At 44.9% G+C, this 26,300-nt stretch overlaps 1 protein-coding gene across 3 annotated transcripts in view; it reads left to right on the top strand.

The window, feature by feature from the left end:
• The window catches only part of nup98 (nucleoporin 98 and 96 precursor), a 117,768-nt gene that overhangs the window by 68,900 nt on the left and 22,568 nt on the right, over nucleotides 1–26,300 (top strand). For all 3 annotated transcript variants that reach the window (XM_063054773.1, XM_063054774.1, XM_063054772.1), the window contains exons 13-24: nucleotides 4,351–4,484; nucleotides 6,391–6,581; nucleotides 10,207–10,326; nucleotides 10,644–10,930; nucleotides 13,205–13,321; nucleotides 15,249–15,387; nucleotides 16,534–16,711; nucleotides 18,312–18,452; nucleotides 20,834–21,010; nucleotides 22,080–22,194; nucleotides 24,201–24,627; nucleotides 26,017–26,246. In XM_063054773.1, the coding sequence (XP_062910843.1) occupies nucleotides 4,351–4,484; nucleotides 6,391–6,581; nucleotides 10,207–10,326; nucleotides 10,644–10,930; nucleotides 13,205–13,321; nucleotides 15,249–15,387; nucleotides 16,534–16,711; nucleotides 18,312–18,452; nucleotides 20,834–21,010; nucleotides 22,080–22,194; nucleotides 24,201–24,627; nucleotides 26,017–26,246 (2,256 nt within the window). The remainder of the gene's footprint in view (nucleotides 1–4,350; nucleotides 4,485–6,390; nucleotides 6,582–10,206; nucleotides 10,327–10,643; nucleotides 10,931–13,204; nucleotides 13,322–15,248; nucleotides 15,388–16,533; nucleotides 16,712–18,311; nucleotides 18,453–20,833; nucleotides 21,011–22,079; nucleotides 22,195–24,200; nucleotides 24,628–26,016; nucleotides 26,247–26,300) is intronic.

The following is a 26,300-nucleotide window of genomic DNA, read 5'->3' as shown; positions in this document are numbered from 1 at the left end:
GGGCTTTAAAAATGGGTCGGAATAGGAAGAAAAACATTAGCAACAGACTGATTGGCCTGTATAAATGTAAGAAGTATTAAGAATAAAATAAATGAGCTGGAATTGTATTACAAGTATGATATCATAGCAATAACTGAAACCTGGCTGACCTCAAACTATGACGATAAGTATAGTATTAAAGGGTCATACTTAGGAAAGATGGGCAAGATCATAAAGGTGGAGGAGTAGCCATATACAGAATAGAGAATTTAAACTTGAGGCTGCTTATGATGGGAGATGAATCGAGACTTGGTGAAGAACCTGGGTGAGAATTGAAAGCTATAAGGATAAAGAAATAACATTGAATGTATGTTTATAGACCATCGAATATTGATAGTGATTTTAATGAACAACTCTATCAGAAGTATTAAAAAGCAAGTTCTGAGGGTGATGTTGTGGTTGACTTTAATTTTCCAAATATTGAATAGGAGAACCCAGTGACTAATGCATTACAGGAAAGAGAAATTCATTTAGTTATTGAATGATTGTTATTTGACCCAGTATGTTAATACACCAACAAGAGGGGAGGCTTGTCTAGATATGATATTCTGCAACAATCGGGATAGAATTTTGAGTATGGAAATTGTTAAGCCTTTAAGAATAAGTGAGCATAATCTTGTTAGTCTCAAAGTTTTTTGGGAATATATATCAATAAAAACAAATTTCAGAAAGGCAAAGTTTATGCAGATGCAGGAAAGACTTAAGGTAAACTGGAAGGATCTGCTTGACGTTGAGGAACAATTGGGTTCATTTAAAGAGGTAATACAAACGTTTGTACATGCAGTGCAGGAAATGCTCGTACCCAGTAAAAACATTAGGTCAGCTACATGGATGAATAAAGATGTACATTAAAAATTATTAAAGAGAAGACAGCTGTATAGGGAATACAGAAAAAAAGTAATGATGTTAACCATAGGGCATATGAAAACAAGAGCTATAGTTAAGAGGGAAATTTGGATTACTGAACGGCAAGTTGAGAAGGGTATTGCTAAGAGTGACCCCAAGAGATTTTTTCCCCCAGTACTTTAGTAAAAGAAAATTCAAGGAGGAAGCTAAGTATATTAGGAATAATAATGGGGTGATAAATTGTACAGAGAAGGACATGGTTTATACTCAACTCATATTTTGCTAGTATTCACCTGGGAAGATATTAGCAATATACCAGTAAGTGTAGAGAAAAATAAGGTTGTTTTATGTGACTTGGAGATCTTAGAAAGTGAGGACTTGCTTTAGCTGAAAGTTAATAGATCTCCAGGGCCAAACAACATATATCCAGGGGTCTGTGGTTTTATATACAGATCCCTAACATGTATTTTTCAAAAGTCATTGAAGACTGGTGAAATCCCTAATGACTGGAAATGGTCCAGTATATAAGGGTGACCACACTGACCCTGGTAACTATAATGTGTATTGTAGACAAGATAAAGGAAACAATAATAAAAAATGAGATGGAAAAGCAGCTGATGAGATCAGGCATGTTAGCAGAAAACCAGAAGGGGTTCAGATGGGAAGCCATGTTTTACTAATATGCTGGAGTTCTATGAAGAGGCATCTAAAATTTATGTAGCAATAGAGCATTTGGTATCATTTGGACTTTTAGAAGGCTTTTGACAAAAGTACCTCACAAGAGGTTATTGATCAAATTACAGGAGGTAGGGATTCAGGGTAAGGTGTGCAAATGGGTGCAGAATTGTCTCAAAACAGAAGACAGTGAGTTATGGTTGGAGGATCACTTTCACACCCAGAAGATTTTAAAAGTGGGGTTCTGTAGGGATTGGTTTTGGTGCTGCTGCTGTTCTTAATTTACATCAATAATTTGGTTAAGCTAGTGTAGCCCCCCGGCCAGCCTCAGGGTCACTCAGCTCGCTGTCGTCTAGGGAAACAGCCCTCGGCCCTGCCAAACCGGGTAATTAGTTTGTGTGGATGCTGTGTGATGTACCCCACCCCGCCCAAATAACAGACAATACACCAGATATGATTAAATGATTTACAGTTTATAGATATTACTGGAACTATATAATACAGAATAAAATATAAAAGGAAAATAAAAGGTGCCACACTTATCAAAGTTCAATCTCTTCGTGCACAAAAACCGTTGGAGCTCAAGACCTTCTTCACCCTGCGACCCCCTCGGACCACCTCGACCGGCCGCCTGGGACCAACATCGGTGGTCGACCAGACGCTCCACACAAGCCTGTCTCTGTCTCCTCTCCTCGCCGAACACCCTGGACCTCGGACTCCTGCTCGGGGTCCAACCCCGTTAGTGGACTCACAGTGCCTGGTCCATCCTCTGTCTCTCTCTCCCGCCTTCTCCCCAAAAACCTGCGCGTCACAATATCTTACAGACACACTGAAAGCATAACAACTATCCCAATTGGTTCGTAACACCCTCTTATCAGTAAGACAAGCTGCTAGCGGGAGGAATTTCTCAGCAGTTAACATAACAAAGAAGCCCTTTCAATTATAACATAACAAAGAAGGCAGTTTAATTAGACTATGCAGTAACATAGAAGAAGAGACCCCTTACACACGTAACAAATAAACTAGTAAAGATTGCAGATGACACAAAATTAGGGGGGGACGGATTGAGGACATTCAGGTAGCGGAAGCAGAATCTACAGTCAGATCTAAACAAAATCCAGATGTGAGCAGATAAATGGCAGATAAAATTTAATGTAAGTAAATGTAAATTATTACATATAGGAACTGGAAATTTTAGATGTACAGTGGGAGGTCTTGAGTTAGAAAGTGCACTGTATGAGAAGCATTTGGGTATCCTGGTAGACTCATCGCTAACAACATCTAGACAATGCAGAGAAGAAATTAGGAAGGCTAATAGAAAGTTGGGCTATTTAATGCGCTCAGAAGAGTTGAAGCCTGAAGACATTCTCCTTAAGCTGTATAATGAGTTTGTGAGGCCACACCTTGAATACTATGTACAGTTTTGGTCTCCGTGTTGTATGAGAGATGTGATGACACTGGAGAGTGTCCAGAGAAGGGCAACTAGACTCATTCCAGGTCTGCAGGGTACGAGCTACAAAGAAAGATTAAAAGAATTAAATCTTTTTAGCCTTAGTAGATGTAGAGTGAGAGGAGACGTGATAGAAATGTTCAAAATCATTATGGTTATAAGTAAAGTGGATGCCAGCTGCTACTTCAAAATTAATCCATCAAGGACAGTGCCGTAGATGGAGAGTGGATAAAGGGAGGTATCAGCCTAACATCAGGAAGCATTCCTTTACACAGTAAGTTATGGACATATTGAACAAACTATCTAGTTGTGTAGTTGAGAGTATTACCCTAGAGACTTTCAAATCTAAACTCTATAGTTATTTCAACACTGTGTGAATGGGAATTTGGGAAGCTTTGTTGGGCAGAATGGCCTGTTCTTGTCAAAAACTTTCCAATGTTCACAGTTTCCGTCTGGTCTCTGCTCTGCACTCTTCTTCACGCCTCTTTGGATGTGGAGCTTTAGAGAGGGTGCAGAGGAGATCGGCCGGGATGTTGCCTGCATTCAAGAGCATGCCTTATGAGAAAATGTTAAGTGAGCTAGGGAATTGTCCCTTTGGAGCAGGGGAAGGTGAGAGGTGACTTGATAGAGGTGTATAAAAGGCATAGATCTGGATAGCTAGCGCCTTTTCCCAGAGTGGAAATAGCTAATAAGTGAGGCGTAATTTTAAAGAGGGTGGAGGGAAGAGTAGGCTGTGGGATGTCAGAGTTAAGCTCTTTACACAGTGTGGTGGGTATGTGAAACGCCCTGCCAGGGTGGTGGTAGGGGCAGTTCTATTAGGGACATTTAAGAAACTCTTAGACATACGGATGAAAGAAAAATGGAGACGGTGTGGGTGGGAAATACTAGATTGATCTCAGACCATAAGGCATAGGACAGAATTAGGCCATTTGGCCTGTTGAGTTTGCTCTACCATTCTGTCATGGCTGATTTATTATTTCCCTCAGCCCCATTCTTCTATCTTCAACCCCTTACTAATCGAAAACCTATCAAACCTCAGCTGCCTCCAGTCATTTGTGGAGATTTGCTACCTTCTGGCTAAAGAAATTTCTCAACTCTGTTCTAAATGGACCCTCCGGTCCTAGACTCTTCCAGCGTAGGAAACATCCTCTCCGCATCCACTAGGAGTAGATTTAAAGGTTGTCATAATTTTGTGAGCCAAAGAGCTGGTACGTTCTTTTGTTCTTTATATCTATATGTCATTGAATGTGAAGAGCTTTTGCATGTCCCGTGCTTGTGCTGATCTCTGGGTACATAGACCTGTTTACCTTCTGCTGATTGGACTCTGGCTCTCTGTTCAGGTCTGACCGATCCAAATGCTGCAGCCACACAGCAGGCAGTGTTGCAGCAGCAACTCAATGCTCTGGCCTACACCCCGTTTGGAGACTCCCCACTCTTCAGGAACCCCATGGTTGATCCCAAAAAGAAAGAGGAGGTAAGTTCCTTGTGTCTCCTCTGGCACTGGCAGCGTCACCCAGTGCAGATACCCCTGGGATAAATACAATCTTCGTGCAATGATAAAGTTCAAAGTGAAATTTGTTATCAGAGTACATGCATGTCATCACATACAACCCTGAGATTCTTTTTCTGCGGGCATGCTTCGCAGATCTATAGGACAGGAACTTTAAACAGGATCTGTAAACACTGTGCAAATGTAGGTAATAAAAGATGGCAATAAATAATGAGCATGAAATAACAAGATAAGAGTCCTTAAATGAGTGTAGTTATCCCCTTTTGTTCTAGAGCCTGATGGTTGAGGGGTAGTAACTGTTCTTGAACCTGGTGATGCAAAACCTGAGGCTCTCGGACCTTCTACCTGATGGCAGCAGGAAGAAAAGAGCTTGCCTTGCATTGTGAGGATCTTTGGATGCTGCTTTTCTACGGCAGTGTTTCATGTCCAGTAGATGTGCTCAGTGGTTGGGCTTTACCCGTGATGTACTAGGCCAAATCCACTACCTTTTGTAGGATTTTCTGTTCAAAAGGCATTGGTGTTCCCATACCAGGCCGTAATGCATACTTTCTGCCACAAATCTATAGATGTTTGCCAAGGTTTTTAATGAATAATTTTTTTTAAAAAGAGAGGGAAAATGTTCATGGTCCATTCAGAAATCTGGCAGAGGGGAAGAAGCTGTTCCTGAAATGTTGAGTGTGTGTGTCTTTAGGCTTCTGTATCTCCTCCCTGATGGTAGCAACGAGAAGAGAACATTTCCTGGGTGATTGGGGTCCTTAATGGTAGATGGCACCTTTTTGAGGCATTGCCTTCAGAAGGTGTCTTGGATGCTGGGAAAATGTGTGCCCATATGAAGCTGGCAGAGATCACAACTTTCTACTACTTTTTCTGATCCATTCAAGGGTTGATGAAAGGAGAAAGGAATCTTCTGATGGTTGCTTTGTGTGGCGTTAGGTCTGTGAGGATTGTAGAGATTGGGAACTTGAGCTTCAAATTGGATGAGCTTAAAGATGAGGATGCCATTAGTTTTTATCTCTCATCAGAGTGGGTTGGTGTTCTTCGTTCTCTGGCAGCTGCTTCATCAACCAGGAAGGAATTATTTTAAATGCAAGAGATTCTGCAGGTGCTGGAAATCCAGAGGATCTCTCAAATTGCTGAGGGAACTCAGCAGGTCAGGTAGCTACTGTGGAGGGGAATAAACAGTCAGTTTCAAGCTGAGGCCCTTCATAAAGTCTGGAAAGGATGGTGAAGAAACCAGAGTAAGAGGGGAAGAAGGACAAGCTAGAAGGTAATGTGTGAAGCCGGGTGGTTGGGGTGGGGGGGGGGTGGCGAAGTGAGAAGTTGTGGGGGTTGGGTGGATAAGGTAGAGAAGAAAGAATCTCATATGGTGAGGAGAGTGGACCATGGGAGAAAGGGAAAGAAGAGGGGCTTCGGCAGGAGATGATAGGCTGGTGAGAAGAAAAGATGTGAGGTTAGCCAGAGTGGGGAATGGAAGAAGAGGGAAGGGAGAGGGTGGCAAATTACCAGAAGTTAGAGATTATTTAATGGGGAGCCATGGTAATGTAGCAGTTAGTGTGACTCTATTACAGCCCAGAGTGTCAGAGTTGGGTTCTGGTGTCTTCTGTAAGCAAGTTTATACTTTCCTTCCTGTGAATGTGTGGGTTTCCTCCAGGTGCTCATGTTTCCTCCTACAGTCCAAAGACATGCTTGTTAGTAGGTTAATTGGTTATTGTAAATTGTCCCGTAATTGGGCTGCAAGGCTGTACTGTATCTGTAAATTTACTAGGAAAGAATTATTTAAAATACATTATATTTGGATAGCATTCACCTTGATGATAATGAAGGGGGCTGATCATTGAGTGCAGACTTTAACAACCATCTTTCCTTGCAGCGACTGAAACCCACTAATCCAGCTGCCCAGAAGGCTCTGACCACACCCACTCACTACAAATTGACTCCTCGTCCTGCTACCAGAGTGAGGCCGAAGGCCCTTCAAGCCACTGGATCCGCCAAGTCCCAGCTCTTTGATGGACTGGATGATGACGAGCCCACGTCCCTGACAAATGGCACCTTCCTGCCCAGGTAAAACCTTCCCGTTGAAGGAGTAGTCTAATCCCGGGCACTGCCTAGAATCAGTTGAATTGAATTGTCTTTATTTCTTACATCCTTCACATACGTGAGGAGTGAAAATGTTATGTCTCCATCTAAATGTGCAATGTGCAATCATAGTAATTTATAATAAATAGAACAATGTTACATAGAAATACACGCAAATCAGCGTGAGTTCATCAGTCTGATGGCCTGGTGGAAGAAGCTATCCCAGAGCTTGTTAGTCCTGGCTTTTGTGCTGCGGTACCATTTCCCGTATGGTAGCAGCTGGAATAAATTTTGGTTGGGATGGCTTGGGGTCCCCAATGATCCTTAGGGCCCTTTTTAACTCGCGTGTCCTCGTAAATGTCCTGAGTCGTGGCAAGTTCGACTACAGATGCGCTGGACTGTCTGCACCACTCTCTGCAGAGTCCTGCGGTTAAGGGAGGTACAGTTCCCATACCAGGCAGTGATGCAGCCAGTCAGGATGTTCTCAATTGTGCCCCTGTAGAAATTTCTTAGGATTTTGGGACCCATACCAAACTTCCTCAACTGTCTGAGGTGAAAGAGGTGCTGTTGTGCCTTTTTCACCACACAGCTGGTGTACACAGACCACATGAGGTCCTCGGTGATGTAGATGCCGAGGAACTTAAAGCTGTTCACCCTCTCAACCCCAGATCCATTGATGTCAATAGGGGTTAGCCTGTCTCCATTCCTCCTGTAGTCCACAACCAGCTTCTTTGTTTTTGCAACATTGAGGGAGAGGTTGTTTTCTTGACTCCACTGTGTCAGAGAGATTACTTTTTCCCTGTAGACCATCTTGTTATTGTTTGAGATAAGGCCAATCAGTGTGTCGTCGGCAAATTTAATTGGCAGATTGGAGCTGTGGGTGGTAATACACTGACGGGTATACAGGGAGTAAAGGAGTATAATCATGTTCATTCAGGAATGTCCAAGTTGGCTGATTGGTTTAATTTTTTTGAAGGTTATGACTGAAAGATATGCATTTGTAAATTGTGATATAGAGATATTGGAAAGAGTGCAGAAGACCACTGAATTAATTTTCATTACAGACCATCCCTGGGTTACAAATACCCAACTTGTGGGTACCTCTAACTATATCCAATAATATTAAATTCAATTTATTTAATATGAAATAATATTGGTTCCTTAAGGTTGTCATAGCTGGGGTGAGTAGTGGGGGTAAGTTCCCACTACCTATTAAGTACTCCCAATGGCATACATCTCAGGTGGTCTCTGACAACCAAATCCAGTTGCTGGTCTTCACGTGGGGCTTTGCTGCTAAGCCCGGCAGACTGTTTATGTTGGCAGCTCATCTAGCAGAAGGAGTACTCTGATCTGAACTCCGCTGCCGTGCAGCTATACCCACTCATGAGGAAGGCTTTGAGAGTAAACCCTCCAGAATAATCTGAAGCTGGAGTCCCTTAAGGCAGTCCTGCCATTCCTTTTGGTTTCTTCAGCTGTGTGGAAAAAGGGAGCCAGCTACATGGAGTACAGCTTGCTGTCCATATTATATAGCCCTGGCTCGTGTACTGGTTTGCATATCAATCGTATAGAGAGCTGGGATGCAACCTCCATGGCCAACCTCGACCAGCAGAGGGCCTCAAAGTAATATTAGTGTAGGCAGAAGGGATTAGTTTATGGCCATTGGACCTGGCTGCCCATTTCCCTTCCCTCTAGCATGTACATTGTTAAAAAAATAATTAGTGAAAGAGGAAGAGAAAAACCTTAAAGGTACCATTGATAGAAAGGAATGTATGTATGTACAGATTAACATAGAACGTAGTACAGAAATGAACCCTTCGGCTCACAATGTCGTGCCAAATAAATTAAATTAGTGGTCAAGTGGCCAAGATTCAAAGTACATGTAGGTCACTTTGTACAACCCTGAGATTCATTTTCTTGTGAGCATACTCATAAATCTATAGAACAATAACCATAACAGAATCAATGAAAGACTGCACAACTGGGGCATTCAACCAGAATGCAGAAGGTAACAAGCTATGCAAATACACAAAAATCATAATAATAGATAAATAAGCAATGAGCTTGAGATGAAGAGTACTTGAAAGTGAGTCCGTTGGTAGTGGGAACATTTCAATGATGGGGCAAGCAAACTTGTGAAATTATTCCCTCTGGTTCAAGAGCCTGATGGTGAAGAGGTATTATTTCTTGAACCTGGTGGTGTGAGCCCTGAATGTCCTGTACGTACTTCCTGATGGCAGCAGTGAGAAGAGAACATGGCCTGGGTGGGAGAGAGTCCCTGATGATGGATGCTGCTTTCCTGCAGCAGCATTTCATGTAGATGTGCTCAGTGGTTGGGAGGGCCATATTCACTACTTTTTGTGGTCTTTTTCTTTCAACGGTGTTGTGAATAGCGAGGAAGGCCATCATGGGTTGCGGTTGGATCTGGACCAGCTGGGAAAATGGGCTGGAGAAAAATGGCATATGAAATTTAATGCAGACAACTGTGAGTTGTACCAGGGGAGTCATACCAGGGTAGATCTTAACACAGTGAGCAGTAGGGCACAGGTGTGCGGTAGAACAAAGGGACTTGTGAATGCAGATCTATAATTCCTTAAAGTTGGCATCACAGGTAGATCAGAAAATCTGAATTTTGAATATAGGAATTGAGATGTTATGTTGAAGTTGTATAAAACATTGGTAAGGCTGGATGCAGAGTATCGTGTGCACGTTTGGTCACCTACCTATAGAAAAGATCTTAATAACCTTGAAAAGAGTGCAGAGAAAATTTGCAAGGATGTTGCTGGGACTTGAGGGCCTGAGCTATAAGGAAAGGTTGAACACGTTAGGACTTTATTCCCTAGAGTATGAAAATGAGGGGAGATTTGATAGAGGAATACAAATTGAGGGGTATAGAAAGGATAAATGCAAGCAGGCTTTTTCTTCTGAGGTCGGGTGAGACCAGAACTAGAGGTTATAGGTTAATGGTGAAGGGTGAAATGTGAGGGGGAACTTCTTCACTCAGGGTGGTATGAGCTGCTGACAGAAGTGGTGGATATCAGTTTAATTGTAATATTCAATGGAAATTTGGATGTGCATGGATGAGAGGGCTATGGTCCAGGTCTAGGTATTCCTATAGATGCAAGACAAAACCAACATGGACTAGATGGATCAAAAGTTTTGTTTCCCGGAGAATAGTTGTCCTCTGTCTTATGCCCAGAAGGAACTCCGGGATTCACTCCCAATCTGATGTATTTCAGTTTTAGTTCGCTTTTCCCATAAGATTATAATTGATGAGGTGGGGGTGGTGAAGGGTGGTAGCACCTTGGGACAGGTTAGATGAATCAGGACTCTACCTGTCCACCACTTATACACCATTGTAGTCATTGGCAAAGTGTGAGGTTTTATATTTCAAGGTTAATAAAATTATAGAGCACTACAGTGCAGAAACTGGCCCATCTAGACCATGCCAAACACATATTTATCCACAAATGTTGCAAAGAACAAACCTCTACCACTTCCAGTTGTTCTTAGGGTGGGGGGAGGGGGATGGATTGTTGTTGAGGCTGTCCTGAAGGTTTTGCCTGTAGTAACCATTGCGGCTGATGTTAAACCATCTCTTGTTCGTCAACAGGAAAAGCATCAAAAAGCTAGTGCTGAAGAGCTTAAACACCTCATCGCTGTACTCGCCTGTGCTCAGCAAGGAGCCCAGTGATGTGACTTCACCTTCAGAATATCTGGAGAATGGGGTGAAGTAAGTACAGCCTCTCTTCATGGTGTGCTTGAGTTTTGCATAGCTGGCAAGATGTTTGACAAATGCATGGACCCACCTCTACCTCTTTGCCACTTCCTCTGGCAGCTCATTCCATTTACCCTCCACCCTCTGTGTATGTGAGATTTGTCCCTCAACCCTCCTCTAAATCTTTCCCCCCTCACCTTAAAGCTATGTCCTCTTGTTTTAACCTTCCTGTACATCACCCTGGGAAAATGTGAGGCCATTTACCTTGTCTGTGTCACTCATACTATAAAACTCTTGATGTAGGTAACTGGTATCTTGGTTCTGCCTTGTAGTGAACAACAAAGCCGCTTGGAGAGGGAAGAGAGTGAGCACCCGGAGGTAAATAAATGCTATACCAACACTATCGTTAAGCCAATCCCACAAACTCCCGATGGCTTGGGCAGCAGCAAGCACCAGATCTCGACCATGGACGATACTATCGCGGAAATGAACCTGAGGAACAATTTGCGGAATGGCACGATGGAGGGCAGCAGCGAAGGCACCTCCTGCATTGAGGGGTCCCTGCAGGAAGAACAGGAGGCTGAGGGAGACGAAATCCTGCCTCCTCCCCATCCAGCAGGTGAGGATCTATGGGATTGATTGACACAAGTTCAGGATGCACTTAATGTTGCGTACTGTTGGGTTCAGATGTTCTAATCCAAGGTTCATTCAGAAGTCAAGAAATTGGAACAAAATGGGGGCATGGTAATGGGGTTAGCGTGACAGTACCAGGAACCTGGATACAATTCCCACCACTGTAAGGAGATTTTATGTTCTCCCCGTGACTTGGAGTGAAGAAGGATGACTGGTGACTTGATAGAGGTGTACAAGATGATAAGAAGCATACAGTTGCATAGAAAAGTTTGTGAACCTTTCCCATTACTTGGTTTTCTATATTAACTACTCATAAAGTGTGGGCTGATATTCATTTAAGTCTGAATAATAGACAAACGCAATCTACCTAAAATAATAACACACCAGCAATTGTACTTCTCAATACTGAGTACACCTTTTAAACAATCAGTCTGGCTTCAAAAAAGTGTGTGACCTCTGGGGTAATGCCTCTACAAAAGCTATTTGTCAGGTGTTCCAGTCAACGAGATGAGATTAGAGGTGTGGGTTGTAGAGGTGCCCTGCCCTATAAAAAAAGACACACAAAGTCAGGTTACTGACAGTCTGCTCTTCTCAAGAAAGATCTGTTTATGTGCACCATGCCTTGATCAAAACAACTTTCAGAGGACTTTGGAAGAAGAATTGTAGAGATGCACAAAGCTGGAAAAGGGTACAAAAGCATTTCAAAAGACCTGAGTGTTCATCAGTCCACAGTAAGAGAAAATGTCTACAAATGGAGGAAACTCAGTACTGTTCTACTCTCCCTAGGAGTGGGCATCCTGCAAAGATCACACCAAGAGCACAACGTGCAGTGCTTAGGGAGGTGAAAAAGAACCCAAGGGTGCAGTAATCTGTTCCTGTGTCCACCATAAGAAAAACACTAAACAAGAATGGTGTTTGTGGAAGGACACCACGAGGAAGCCACTGTTCTCTTTTTTAAAAAAAACAACAACATTGCTACATATCGCAAGTTTGCAAAAGACCACCTGGATGTTCCACAACACCTCTGGGACGATGTTCTGTGGACAGATGAGACAAAAGTTGTACTTTTTATCAGAAGTGCATACCATTATGCTTGGAGGAAAAATGGCACTGCACACCAAAATCTCATCCCAGCTGTGGAAGGAGCATCAGCTGGGACTGTTTTACTGCCTCAGGGCCTGGATAGCTTGCACTCGTTGAGGGAACAATGAATGAAAAATTGTATCAAGGCATTTTACAGGAGAATGCAATGGTTGTGATCCATCACCTGAAGCGTAATAGAAGTTGGATGATGCAACACAGGAATGATGTGAAAGGCAAAGAGTAAATCAACAACAGAATGATTTAAAAAAAAAAAGAAAATTTGTGTTTTGGAATGGTCAAGTGAGTCCAGACCTTAACCCAATTTTGGTGCTGTGGCATAACCTGAAGAGGACTGTTCATGCAAGGTACCCCAGAAATTTTGATAAACTGAAATAGTTTTGTCTGGAGCAATGGTCTAAAATTGTTCCTCACCATTGTGCAAGTCTGGTCAGCAGCTGCAGGAAACATTTAATGGAGGTTATTGCTGCTAAGGGAAGTTCTACCAGTTATTAAATATAAGGTTTCACATACTTTTTCCAGCCTGGACTGTGAGTGATTAAACAATGTGTACATGAAAAGTACAGCTGCTTTTTGTGTTATTAGTTAAGGCAGATTGTGTTGGTCTATTATTGTGACTTGGATGAATATCAGACCATATTTTATGAGTAATTAATGCAGAAAACTAGGTAAATGGAAAGGGTTCACAAACTGTAGATAAAGCAGACAGAAATTTTTTCCAAGGGTGGAAATGGGTAATACAAGAGGGCATAATTTTAAAGAGATTGGAGAATGTATAGGTATGATATCAGAGATGAGTTTTTTTTTTAGATAGAGTAGTGGGTGTGTGGAGAACACTGCTGGGGGCAGAAGTAGAGGCTGATACATTAGAACGTATAAGGAACTCTTACATAGGCACGTGTGGGAGGAAAGGGTTAGACAGTTTTAGAGTAGGTTGAGGGGTTAGCACAACATCATGGGCCAAAGGGCCTGTACTGCACTGTAGTGTTCTGTGTTCTATTGGTAATAAAGCTGATCATGGTTTTTCTTGAGGGTTGACATTATGGAAGACTGGGATGGAGGTAGTTCTCTCAGAGCACAAGTCCTAGGTAGTGCAAGTCTCTGTTGTATTTGTATTTAAGCAGTGATGATGCTAAATGATGTGCTCCCTCTTTGCCAGGCATCATCCTGACCAAAGTCGGCTACTACACCATCCCTTCCATGGAGGAACTGGCCCAGCATATGACCAATGAGAACGGCGAGTGCTTTGTGGAGAATTTCACCATCGGACGCAAAGGTCAGTAGGCTTCGGTTGCTCTGTGTTGATTAGGGATATTCAACATAGTTTTGTGTGTGGTAAGGTAGTCTCTAACCAATCATAAAGAACTTTCTGAGGTTACCAGGAAAGTTGAAGGCAAGGCAGTGGATGTTGTCTACACGGACTTTAGCAAGGTCTCACATGGGATTTTGGTCAAGAAGTTCAGTCACTCGGCATTCAAGATAAGGTAGTAAATTGGCTTTGTGTGAGAAGCTAGAGAATCGTAGTAGATGGTTGCCTTTCTGACTGGAGGCCTGTGACTAGTGGTGTGCCACTGGGTTCATTGACATCTGTCATCTGTATCAGCGATCTGAATGATAATGTGGTTAACTAGATCAGCAGATTCGCAGATAACACCAGGATTGGGGGTGTAGTGGACAGTGAGGAAGTCTGTCAAAGCCTGCAGGGGATTTGGAGTGGTCAGGAGTGTGATGGTGCTACTTGCTGGGTTAAAGTTGCCCCAACAACTTTTCATGTGAATGTGCAGGGGGATGTTTGTGCCGTTGCTACAGTTTAGAATACCCTCCCTTCCCTAGGTTAAAAAGAAATCCCATAGACAACTGTGCATGTAACTCAGTGTATTATTTCAGATTCAGGCTTGTTTATCTTATGTACATTGAAACATGAAGTGAAATACGTCATTCACATTAACAACCAACACAACCCCAGATAATGCTTGCCACACATTCTGGTGCCAACATGGTATACCCACTACATTCAGCAGAACAGCACAAACATGTATAACTACAAAACAAGCCATAGTCCCACCGTCCCTCTCCACTCTCAGACAGACTGGCCTCCAACTCCAGTCCTTGGCCTCGGATTCTCTGACACACAGGCATCAGGCCTCTGGCCTCCGACCTCTGGGCGAGCCAACCCAAGGCCTTTGATCTTCAGCCCTCGACCTTGGGTTTCACAATTTTGTACAAATGTTCGTGTCTGTCTGCCTGCCCCCATCTCAGTCATCAGTGTTATGTGGCTTAGTTGCTACTTGCTGGCTATGGAGCTATCAAGTGATTTATTGTGTCTAAGTCTAGTTTACTGTCATGCAAGGGTGTATAAGACCATAGGAGCAGAATTAGGCTATTTGGCTCATCAAGTCTGCTACACCATTTTATCATAGTTGATCCATTATTCCTCTCACTGCCATTCTTCTGCCTTTTCCCCGTAACCTTTGATGCTCTGACTAGTCAAGAACCTATCAACCTCTGCTCTAAATACATCAATGACTTAACCTCCACAGATTCACCATCCTTTGGCTGAAGAAGTTTTCCTCTTTTCTGTTGCAAATGTATGTTCCTGTATTCTGAGGCTGTGCCCTCTGATCCTAGACTCTTAGGAAACATTCACTCCACATCCTGTCTAATTTAGTCTTTCAGTATTTGATAGGTTTCAGTGAGATCCCCCTCAACTCCGAGTACGGGCCCAGCGCCATCAAATGCTCCTCGTATGTTAACCCTTTCATTCCTGGGATAATTCTTGTGAAACTCCTCTGGGGTCCAAAATTGCTCACAATACTCCTTTCTGTATGACCAATGTCTTCTAGACCTTCAGAGTTAGATCCTTGGTTTTGTATTCTAGTCCTCGGGTGTAAAGAAATACATTTGCAGCAGCATCTTGTGTTTTCTGACTCGCAGACAGCACTAACTCGCGGGTCTCTGTAAAACCAGAAACTGTTCGTTACCAGAACTGCCTGTAGTTTTACCCAGCTGCTTTGGATTGACTGAAGAACGTCCATTTGCTTCACCTGACTAAACCTCTGTGCCTGGATAGCTGTGGACACCCTGCCTCCAGGTGGGGAAGGAGTGATTGGAGCTGCAGAGGTGGCTCTGAAGGAGAAGGGGAGAGGGGAGTGGTTGCTGTTCACCCCAGTCTAGGAACTGCTAATGAATTGTTTTAAACACAGGTTATGGTTCGGTGTATTTCCCCGGGATGGTGAACCTGACGAACATGGACCTTGATGAGACTGTGCACATCCGCAGGAAAGAGGTGACCGTTTACCTGGATGATGACAAAAGGCCCCCCATAGGGGAGGGGCTCAACAGGTAAACATCAGGACGAGGCAACCTCCCAGTTACAGCAGGCTTTGTATGTGAATCATAGTCACCTGCACAGAAGCAAGCCTTTCGGATTTGTGTTTAGAAAATGCACTGCATTGCCAGCTGTCAGACTGGGTTTCAATTCCCACTGCTGCCTGTAAGGAGTTTGTACATTCTGCCCATGATGTGTGAGTTTCCTCCGGGTGCTCCGGTTTCCTCCCACGTTCCAAAGATATTTGGGTTAAGGTTAGTAAGTTATGTTGCCGGAAGCGTGGCGACATTTCTGAGCTGCCCCAGTGCATCCTTCAGATTGTGTTGGTCATTCACACAAACAATGCATTCCACTGCATCTTTCCAAGAACATGTGACAAAGAAAGCTCATCTTATCACAGGACAGTTTAGAATGACCAATTAACCTCCTAACCTGTGTCTTTGGACTGTGGGAGGAAACTGGAGCAATTGGGGGAAACCCACATGCACATGGGAAAAACGTACAAATGTTCTTCTGAGGATGCCGGAATTGAACTCCGAACTCTAACTCCCCGAGCTGTAACACCGTTGTGTGGGCTAATTGTTAGCTTAATTACATTCATATGGGTGTCACTGGGTGCTGCATGCTCACTAGACCAGAAGGACCTGTTACCATGCTATATCTCTTTGTGAAGAGTGCCTTTTGGGAAGAGTAGTATGAAATTCTGATTTCGGTAACCGAATGCACTAGAACTAGAAGTCATGGGTTAAGGGTGAAAGGTGAAATGTTTAAGGGGAACCTGAGGGGAAACTTCATTCAGAGGATGGTGGGAGTGTGGAAAGAGCTGCCAGAGGAAGTGGATATGGGTTCGATTTCAATATTTATGAGAAATTTGTACTGGGAAGGGTATGGAGGGCTATGGTGTGGGTGCAGGTCGATAGGAGTAGACAAGTAAATTGTTTAGCATGGCTAGATGGGCCGAAGGGCCTGTTTCTGTGTTGTAGTGTTCTGACTCCTTGACTCTATTTTCATTGTGTAAGGTATTTGATAACAGAGCATCAGATTATGTTGATCTTTTCTGTTACTGGTGTTCAGCCTAAGCTGTGGAGACTGCAAGCAGGAATCCAGGGTGATATGTCTTGTCCCTTCCTCACTTTCTTGCCTTTTTCCTTGTGAGACAGACGTGCTGAGGTAACCCTAGATGGGATCTGGCCCACAGACAAAACCACGCGCTGTCTGATCAAGAGCCCGGAGCGCCTGATGGAGATGGGCTTTGAAGAGAGGCTGGAGAACTCGTCGCGGAAGCAGGGTGCCCGTTTCCTGGAGTACAGGTGTGAGACGGGCTCCTGGGTCTTTGAGGTAAGGATGAGTCTGCTTACCTCTTACCTGCTGGAATGAAAGGGTTAATGTATGAGGAGGGTTCGATGCCTGTACTCACTGGAGTTCAGAAGAATGAAGTAGGAATCTCATTGAAACCTATTGAATATTGAAGGGCCTGGATAGAATGGGTGTCCACAGTCTCAGAATAGAGGGATGTCCATTTAGAACAGAGATAGGAATGTGTTTGGCTAGAAGGTGGTGAATCTGTGGAATTAATTGCCATACACGGCTGTGGAGACGAAGTCATTGACTATATTTAGAGTGGAGATTGATATGTTCTTGATTAGTTAGGGTGTCAGAGGATACAGGGAGAAGGCAGGAGAATGGAGTTAAGAGGGATAATAAATTATCTATGATGGAATGACATGGGCTTGGGTCGAATGGCCTAATTCTGCTCCTATGTCTTATGGGCACCCTGCTCTCTAGACTGCCAGTAGGTCTCGCACATCACTGTATACCCATGGCACAGAGCCAGCAGTAACACCTCTCCTCACTGACTCGTGAACTACATGTTAGTGCTGTAAGCTGCCACAACGTTGGTTCTTGGCTTTCCTTGTATTCATTGATAGAGGTTTATAAGATTGAGAGGCATAGACAGAGTATCCAGACAGTATCTTTTTCCTAGGGTTGGAATGTAGTTCAAAGGGAGATGTGAGTGGCGTTTTTTTTCCACAGAAATGTGGGTGCCTGGAAAGCGCTGTTTGGGCTGGTGGTGGAGTCAGATACAACAGGCAATCGGGAGGATCTTAAATATCCATGTGAATGTGCAGGAAATGGAGATTGTATAGGCAGGAGGGATTAGGAGGGTGACGTTAACTCAAGGAACCACGTGTTACAACGGTGCTGTGCAGAAGAGCATCTTTGAACGCACAGCACATCGAACCTTGAAGTTCAGGGTGGGTGAGCTGCAGCATCAGAAGACCACACCGGATTCCACTCCTGCGCCTAGTAAATTTAGCAACAAATTTCAGTCCAGTGTAATACATAAACAAGTAGCATAAAAAGAAAGAAAAACATTGAGATACTGTTCATGAGGTGATCCGTTCAGAAATCTGATGGTGAAGAGGAAGAAGGTGCTCTTAAAGCATTGAGTGTGTGCCTTCAGTCTCCTGTACCTCCTACTTGATGGTAGCAATGAGAAGAGGACATGTTCCTGCTGATGGGGGCCCGTCTTTTTGAGGCATCACCTTTTGAAGGTGTCCTTGATGTTGGGGAGGCTAGTGCCCATGATGTCCCGGGCTGAGTCAACAAAATTGCAGCCTTTTCCGATCCATACCAGGCAGTGATGCTCCTGGTAATTGGAGCCAAGCTTTGACCCATGGAACTGCTGCAGGTTTTGGGGTAGTACCGTAGTGTAGTGGTTTACAATGCAATTGATTCCTGCTGCTGCTTGTAGTTCTCCCCGTGACTCCATGGGTTTACTCCCACCGTCCAGAGATGTACAGGTTAGGGTTAGTTGGTGCTGGAAGCGTGGCAACGCTTGTGGGCTGCATCTGGCACATCCTCGCGGTGTTGGTCATTGATGCAAATGACACGTTCCATTGTACGTGTGACAAAGCAAATATTTTCTCATTTTAAGGTGGATCATTTCTCTAAGTACGGGCTGCGGGATTCTGACGAGGAGGATATTGAACCCTCGAAGGCAGAGGCCAAGAAGATGAAAACTGCGGCACTTCCAGGCAAACAGCCGGAGCAGATCAGGTCTACTCTGATCCAACAGGTAACATGCGGGAAAGGGTGCTATCGCCCTGCTGTACAGCCAGAACCCCCGCACGGTGATTTCCCCAGATTACTCTCCCTCTCCCCCACCACCCCTCCCTCTGTCTCCCACCTGGTAAAATGTCAGGGAGCCAGACTTTGAGCTATGGAACTCCGCTGCAGGTATTGAACCGGCAGTGGTTAGCGCCATACTTTATAGCAACAAGCTTCAATTGCCTATGAGGAACTTGTACGTTCTCCTGTGGCCTTCCTCAGAGTACTCCCGTTTTCCTCCTACACTCCAAGAACGTATGATTAGATTAGATTATGAGGACACTCAGTCCTCGTTTATTGTCATTTAGAAATGCATACATTAAAAAATGATGCAATGGTCCTCCAGAAAGATGTCACAGAGACACAGGACAAACCAAGACTAAAACTGACAAAACCACATAATTACAACATATCGTTACAACAGTGCAAAGCAATACTGTAATGTGATAAAGAGCAGACCATGGGCATGGTTTAAAAAAAAGTCTCGTGTCCCGATAGCCCCATCATCTCACACAGACGGCAGAAGGGAGAAACTCACCCTGCCATGAACCTCCAAGCACTGCAAACTTGCCGATGCATTGGAAGCACCCGACTGCAGCCGACTCTGAGTCCATCTGAAAACTTCGAGCCTCCGACACCAAGCTCCATCTCTGCTGAGCGCTTTGACCCCGCCCCGGCCGCTGAGCAACAAGCAAAGCCGAGGACTCGGGGCCTTCCCCTCTGGAGATTTCGGATCACACAGTAGCAGCGGCAGTGAAACAGGCATTTCAGAAGTTTCTCCAGATGTTCCTCTGTGCTCTCACGTCTGCCTCCATCAAATCAGGATTTTGCACGGCACCCTACTTAACTGATAACAGACATCACCACCGGAGTGGCCGCTGCGAGCTGCGTCGCACTGCCATCTTCTCCTTCCTCCTGGTTAGGGTTATTGAATTGTGGGCATGCAGTGTTGGCGCCAGAAGCCAACATTATATATACACTACTTTAATTATTTTGTGTGTACATGTATATACACACAAAATAATTCAATAAGTAGTGCAAAAAGGAAAAATAGTGAGGTAAAAGTAGTGCAATTGCAATAAGAACTAAGTAGAAAAAAAATGAAGTTAGTGCAAAAAAGAAAAAAATCGTGAGGTAATGTTACATGAGTTCAATGTCCATTCAGAAATCTGGTGGAGAAGAAACTGTTTGTAAGTTGAGTGTGTCTTCAGTCTTCTGTACCACTTCCTTGATGGTAGAGATGAGACGAGGACAAGTCCCGGGTGATTTGATACAAGTGTCACATTTCACTGTGCTTGGATGTAATTGTGACAAATAAAGCGATCTTTAATATTTCCAATACCTCCAAACTGGTTCCCAGCTTACGGGTGTGGGTCCCAGCTGGGATCATGATCCAGGCTGACGCTGGTACTGAGTAAGCATGCTGTCTTTCAGCTGACTCATCAGAACCAAAATCAGACTTGGTATCACCAGCATATGTTGAGAATTTATAAAGTTACAATATAAAATATATAATATTACTATAAAATTACAATAAGAAATATACATGTACGTTTTCTCCAGGTACTCCAGTTTCCTCCCACAGTTATTGGTGGTTGTAAATACTCTTCTGATTAGACTAGGACTAAGCAGCGGGTTGCTGGGTAGCACAGCTTGTTGGCCAGAACAGCCTGTTCCACATCACATCTCTAAATAAATAAATCAAACAGTCACGGCAGTAGTACACAGTATCGTACTGGATATGAATTACATTGGGTGGACTACGGTTACAGGGCATCTCCATAGTACTGACGGGTTACACGCACCCTTTACAGAATTTGATAATTTATTTCTTTTCTCACATACGTAACTCTGATAGACGGAATTTGGTTGCTGTGTCTAGGACAGAGCACTCTGGAAAGGGGCGCTCCTGGATTTGAAGGCCTGCGCCTGTCTGTGCAGTAAGGGACCTGTTGCTTGTGTTCTGTTGAACATTGTGGGCAAGCTACATTGGCAACACTTGCGGTCTGCCCCCAGCACATCCGTGGGTTGTGTTGAATGCTAACGCAAATGACGCATTCCACTGTATGTGTGATAGATGAGTGAATCTGAATCTCGTAATCATGAATTTCCGTGACCCAAACTGCCATTATACAAAGGTTCTCCTTTGTGAGTCAGGAGCTTAACCTCTGAGTGGCCTCCTTCATTTCCATACCGCCTCTCCGGCTTAGATGTCGGCTGTACTTTAAGAAGATGAGGCGAGGGGGAGGAGTTAAAACTGGCAGGTGATAGGTGAAACCAGGTGAGGGGGTAGTAACCTGCTCTGTAGGACTACTGCTGGAAGCTGATTGAGCCTTTTTATTTCCTCAGAGCCCCTTGATGCAGCAGATCGGTAGAGTGACTGAGCTCGACAGTGACATGGCCGACATCACCCAGGAGCCCATTCCCGACAGTTCCCTGGATGAGGACATCTCAGATGAGCAGGAACCAGTGTCGGCCTCCAGCAACATTGCATCCATTTTGGGTGTTGATCCCCACACCCTCCAGGTAACAAACTGTCCACGCAGTGGAGCTGCAGCTGAGCCCACCCACAGCTGATAAATGCTGTCAGCACGACTGAAGAAAAGGGACTATAGCAATCTGAGCCTCCCCCGACCCCCCCCATCCCACTGTGCAATAACTGAGCAATTAGCATCTAAATTCCAGTAATTTCTCCCCGCATCCTTTTCCATTCTCCTCTTGCCCCTTCTCTTAACACCTGCACATCAGCTTCCTCTGTTTCCCATCCTTCCCTTTCTCCCATGGTCCCCTGTTCCCTCCTATCAGATTCCTTCTCCTCCAGCCCTTAACCTCTTCTTCTTATCCCCTCCCAGCTCCCTTTCCCCCACTCACCTACATTTCCCTCACCTGGTTTCTCTGATCATCTGTCAGTTTGTAGTCCTTCTACTCTCCTCACCTTGTTCTGGTTTCTCTCCCCTTCCTTCCCAGTCCTGATGAGGATCTGGTTGTTTCTCCTGATGAGAATCTGACAGTCTGATTATTTATTCCTCTTTGTGGATGCTGCCTGATCTGACTTCCTGAAGCATTTTAGACCATAGGAAATCGGAGCAGAATTAGACCATTCCATTCATGGAGTCTGGTCCACCTTTCTGTTATGGCTGCTTTAAAATCCCTCTCAACCCCATTCTCTTGCCTTCTTTCCATAACCTTAGACGCGCTTTCTAATCAAGAACCTATCAACCTCCAGTTTAAATATACCCAATGACTTTGCCTCCTCATCCATCTGTGGCAGTGAATTCCACAGATTTATTACCCCCTGGTTAAAGAGATTCTTCCTCATCTAAAGGGACACCCCTTATTCCGAGACTGTGCCCTCTGGTCCTAGACTCGCCACTATAGGAAACATCCTCTCTACGCCCACTACTTCTAAGCCTTACTATATTCAGTAGGTTTCAATTAAATCCTCTATCATTCTTCTAAACTCCAGTGAATACTGCCCTGGAGCCACCAAACGCTCCTCATACATTAACCCGTGTGTGTGTTTCTCTGGATTTCCAGCATCTGCAGAATCTCTTGTATCTAAAATCCAAGGGTGTTTTTCCCCTTCTCATCACAGGTGATGAAAATTTCTCTGTTTGGTGAAGATGATGAAATGGACGGCGTCCCAGACTCGCACGGTGCCCATTACACAGCCAAAGATGATTGTCTGAGGCAGAGAGCAAAGAGCTCTGGTAAGTGCTGTTCTCACTGTGAAACGTTGACTCTGGGGTGCCGTGGTAGCAGAGTGGTTAAGCCCAATGCTACTACAGCTTGGGGAGTTGGAGTTTGGAGTTCAACTTTGTCCACAAGAAAGATTGTACATTCTTCCTGTGTGCGTGTGGCTTTCTCCAGCTGCTCCAGTTTCCTTCCACAGTCCAAAGACGTACTAGCTAGTAGGTTAATTGGTTGCTGTAAATTGTCATGTGATTAGTCTGGGGTTAAATGGGTAGGTTGTTGTAAATTGTTATGTGATTAGGCTGGGGTTAAATGGGGGGGTTGTTGTAAACTGTCCTGTGATTAGCCTGGGGTTAAATAGGTAGGTTGTTTTAAATTATTATGTGATTAGGCTGGGGTTAAATGGGGCGGGGGGCATTGTTGTAAACTGTCCTGTGAGTAGGCTGGGGTTAAATGGGGGGGGGCGTTGTTGTAAATTGTCCTGTGATTAGCCTGGGGTTAAATGGGGGGGGTTGTTGTAAATTGTCCTGTGATTAGTCTGGGGTTAAATGGGGCGGGGGGCATTGTTGTAAACTGTCCTGTGAGTAGGCTGGGGTTAAATGGGGGGGGTTGTTGTAAATTGTCCTGTGATTAGTCTGGGGTTAAATGGGGGGGTTGTTGTAAATTGTCATGTGATTAGTCTGGGGTTAAATGGGGGGGTTGTAAATTGTCATGTGATTAGTCTGGGTTAAATGGGAGGGGGTTGTTGTAAATTGTCATGTGATTAGTCTGGGGTTAAATGGGGGGGGTTGTTGTAAATTGTCCTGTGATTAGTCTGGGGTTAAATGGGGCGGGGGGCATTGTTGTAAACTGTCCTGTGAGTAGGCTGGGGTTAAATGGGGGGGGTTGTTGTAAATTGTCCTGTGATTAGTCTGGGGTTAAATGGGGGGGTTGTTGTAAATTGTCATGTGATTAGTCTGGGGTTAAATGGGGGGGTTGTAAATTGTCATGTGATTAGTCTGGGTTAAATGGGAGGGGGTTGTTGTAAATTGTCATGTGATTAGCCTGGGATTAAATGGCGGGGTTGGCTGGGTGGTGCGGCTCGTGGAGCCGAAAGGATTTGCTCCACGCTGTGCCCCTGTGTAGAGAGAGGAGGCTTGAATGAAGCCTGTGCTGGCATAGACCTGTGGGGTTTTGAGCTTCTGAGATTCTTGCTTACTCAGCCAGGGCTGTCTAGAGGGTGAGACTGTGTATCCTGGTGTTCCTCACCACAAAGTAGAGGGAAACTTTATTGTCTCTGCATGGGGTTTTTGTGTGATGGGACAGAGTTGAGGGTTGAGAGGATAATAAATCAGCCATGATGGAATGGTGGAGTAGACTCAAAGGGCTGAATGGCCTAATTCTGTCCGTGTCTTGTGCTTTTCTATAACTAGCTTGCACATTCCCAGTGTAGTGGGAACTTTTGTGTCTAACCGATCTCTACACTAGGAGTTCTTGAAAGGAGAATGCGGAGAGAGCTTTGCATCTAAACTGTCTCTGCACTGGGGGTGTATGATGGGTTAGTACAGAGGAAGTTTTAATCTGTATCTAATCTGTCTCTGCCCTGGGAATGTATGAGAGAAGGTGTACAAGGAGCTTTACTTGGTATCTGCCCCTGGGAGAGTGTAAGGAGAGCTTTGCTTGGTTTCTAATCTCTGCTGAACCTGTCCTGCTAGTGTGTGATGGATCAGTATAGATTTAACTTGCTATCTAACCCATCTCTACCCTGGAAATAAGTGATGGGTAAATATAGAGGGAACCTTGCTCTCTATCTAACCTTCCCTGTAGCTACCCTGAGAGTGTGTGGTGAGTGAATGTGGAGAGAATTTTCCAAAGTGGACAGCGATGTCTATTGTGGGTGTGTGGTGGGCACCTGTAACAGTTCTGTACTCGTGTCATTCCACCAAGTTGTAGCATTGCTGAAATCAATTGCATTTCTTGAGGAGATGCAGTTTAGTCTTACTCTGTCTGAGAGTGTGTCACCCTTCTCATAAACCTGTTTCAGGTGGGAGGTTGCTGAACTCAAACATAAGGAAGATGTGGTCGTCCCTCAGCAGGCAGCCGGAGAAGAGTTCCTGGTCTTCAGCGGAGGTGGAGGCTCTTCGTTCACCGTTGCTTCAGTCCCTCCCTGTGGCGGGGCAACTGCCCTCCAGCTTCGCCCTGCCCAGCCAGCAGCCAGAGGTGCAGCTGAAGACGGTGGGTGTTCGCCGGCAGCAGCGGCTGGTGCCGATGGAGCAGTCAGTGACCAAGGGCAAAGGCAAGCTGCTGATGGACATGGCCCTCTTCGTAGGTCGCTCCTTCCGGGTGGGCTGGGCACCAAACTGCGTCCTTTGTCACAGCGGGAAGCCGCTGAGCACATCGCCACCAGACCCAGACCCCGACACTGAAGTCCTGGAGTACAACTATTTTCCAAAGCCAAGCAAGATCAAACCGTAAGTAACATTGGAACACTACAGCGTAATACAGGCCCTTCAGCCCACAATGTTGTGCTGACCTGTTAAACTAGACCAAGTTCAATATAACCCTCCCTCCTACATAAGCCTCCATTTTTCTATCATCCCTGAGCCTGTCTAAGAGTCTCTTCAATGCTCCTAATGTATCTCTCTACCACCAGTCCTGGCAGGATGTTCCACGCACCCATCACTCTGTGTTTTTAACAATAAAGTTACCTCTGGCATCTCCCCTATAATTTCCTCCAGTAACCTTAAAATTTTGCCCTCTGATATTAGCCATTTCCATCCTGGGGAGAAATCTCGTGACTATTCGCTCGATCTATGCCTCTCATCATCCATTACACCTCTATCAAGTCATCTGTCATCCTCCACTCCCAAGAGAAAAGCCCTGGCTTATTCAGCCTGTCCTCATTGCGTGCTCGCCCGTCCATGCAGGAGTCTTGGGGTCCATGGACCCCAGGATGGAAACCCCTATTATGGACAGTAGGTAGAGAGGGGTAATTCCCATTGTGGGGGGTGTGGGTGCAGACCAACAGCTCGGGACAGAGTGGGTAAAGATTTTTCTTTATCACTTTTGACCTTTACGTCAACTTCAGTGTGTAACACACAAAATGCTGGAGGAACTCAGCAGGTCAGGCAGCATCTATGGAGACGAATAAACAGTCAACGTTATGGGCCAAGACCCTTCATCAGAACGGGAAAGGAAGGGGGAAAAGACAAAATAAGAAGGCTGAGGGGGGGAGTAAAAGCTGGCAGTTGATGGGTGAGCCAGGTTTGGGGGCAAGGTGAACAGAAGTTGGGAGGTTAAGAGGTGGAAAAGGTGAAGGGCTGAACAAAGAATCTGATAGAAGAGGAGAGTAGATCATGGAAGAAAGGAGGGGAGCCAGAGGGAGTTGACAGATGGGTGAGAAGAAAAGGAGTAAGAGAGGACCCAGAATTTCCCAGTAACTGCCAGGTGAATGGTGAGCACTTGGAGGAGTTCCATGCATTCATGAAGAGAACATACAAACTCATTAAAGACAGAAGTGGGAATTGAAGCCCGCTTACTGGCACTGTACAGTACACTATTCTACTGCCAGGATACTGTGACCACTGTGCTAACATGCTGCTCAAGCCCCTCATAAGTCTCCAGTTACCCTCTCTCCCCTTTGACATAAACTGCCAGTTAGCTGGTTCCACACTGGCTGCTTCATCCTGCCACTTCCTCGATGTCGAATTCACTTTACACACTGTAACCAAACCACGGCGCGTACTTCAGTATAATGTGGTGCAGTGGCGAGCTGGCTGCCCATAAGCTCACTACGCCACTCAATGAGTGTATGGTTCCTGCACACTATTTGAATTCCGTCTGTGTTTGGACCTTCCCAGGGCTGCTGAGGTCCCATTTAAGGTCCACCTGGAGAAAGTAACGCTGAAGGAAGAGCAGGTGAGGCGGAATGTGTCGCTGTACAAGGAGCCGCTGGATATTGCGCTACAGCACAGCATTGTGGAGACTGAGGACCTGTGCCCCCAGATTGTGCCCCGAATGGGTGTGGAGGCTCTCCACAAGTATGCAGACTGGGTCCGGGAGACTGTGGACAAGTCTGAGGGGGTAGAAGGTAAGGAGAGAAGGAACTTTCTAAAACATTCATGCTGTCTTCATGTCTTCCACA

Source organism: Mobula hypostoma, chromosome 7 (assembly GCF_963921235.1).
Source record: "Mobula hypostoma chromosome 7, sMobHyp1.1, whole genome shotgun sequence".
NCBI classification, from domain to species: domain Eukaryota; kingdom Metazoa; phylum Chordata; class Chondrichthyes; order Myliobatiformes; family Myliobatidae; genus Mobula; species Mobula hypostoma.
The sequence above is the reverse complement of the archived record's forward strand: the minus strand, read 5'-3'. Positions and strand labels throughout refer to the sequence as shown.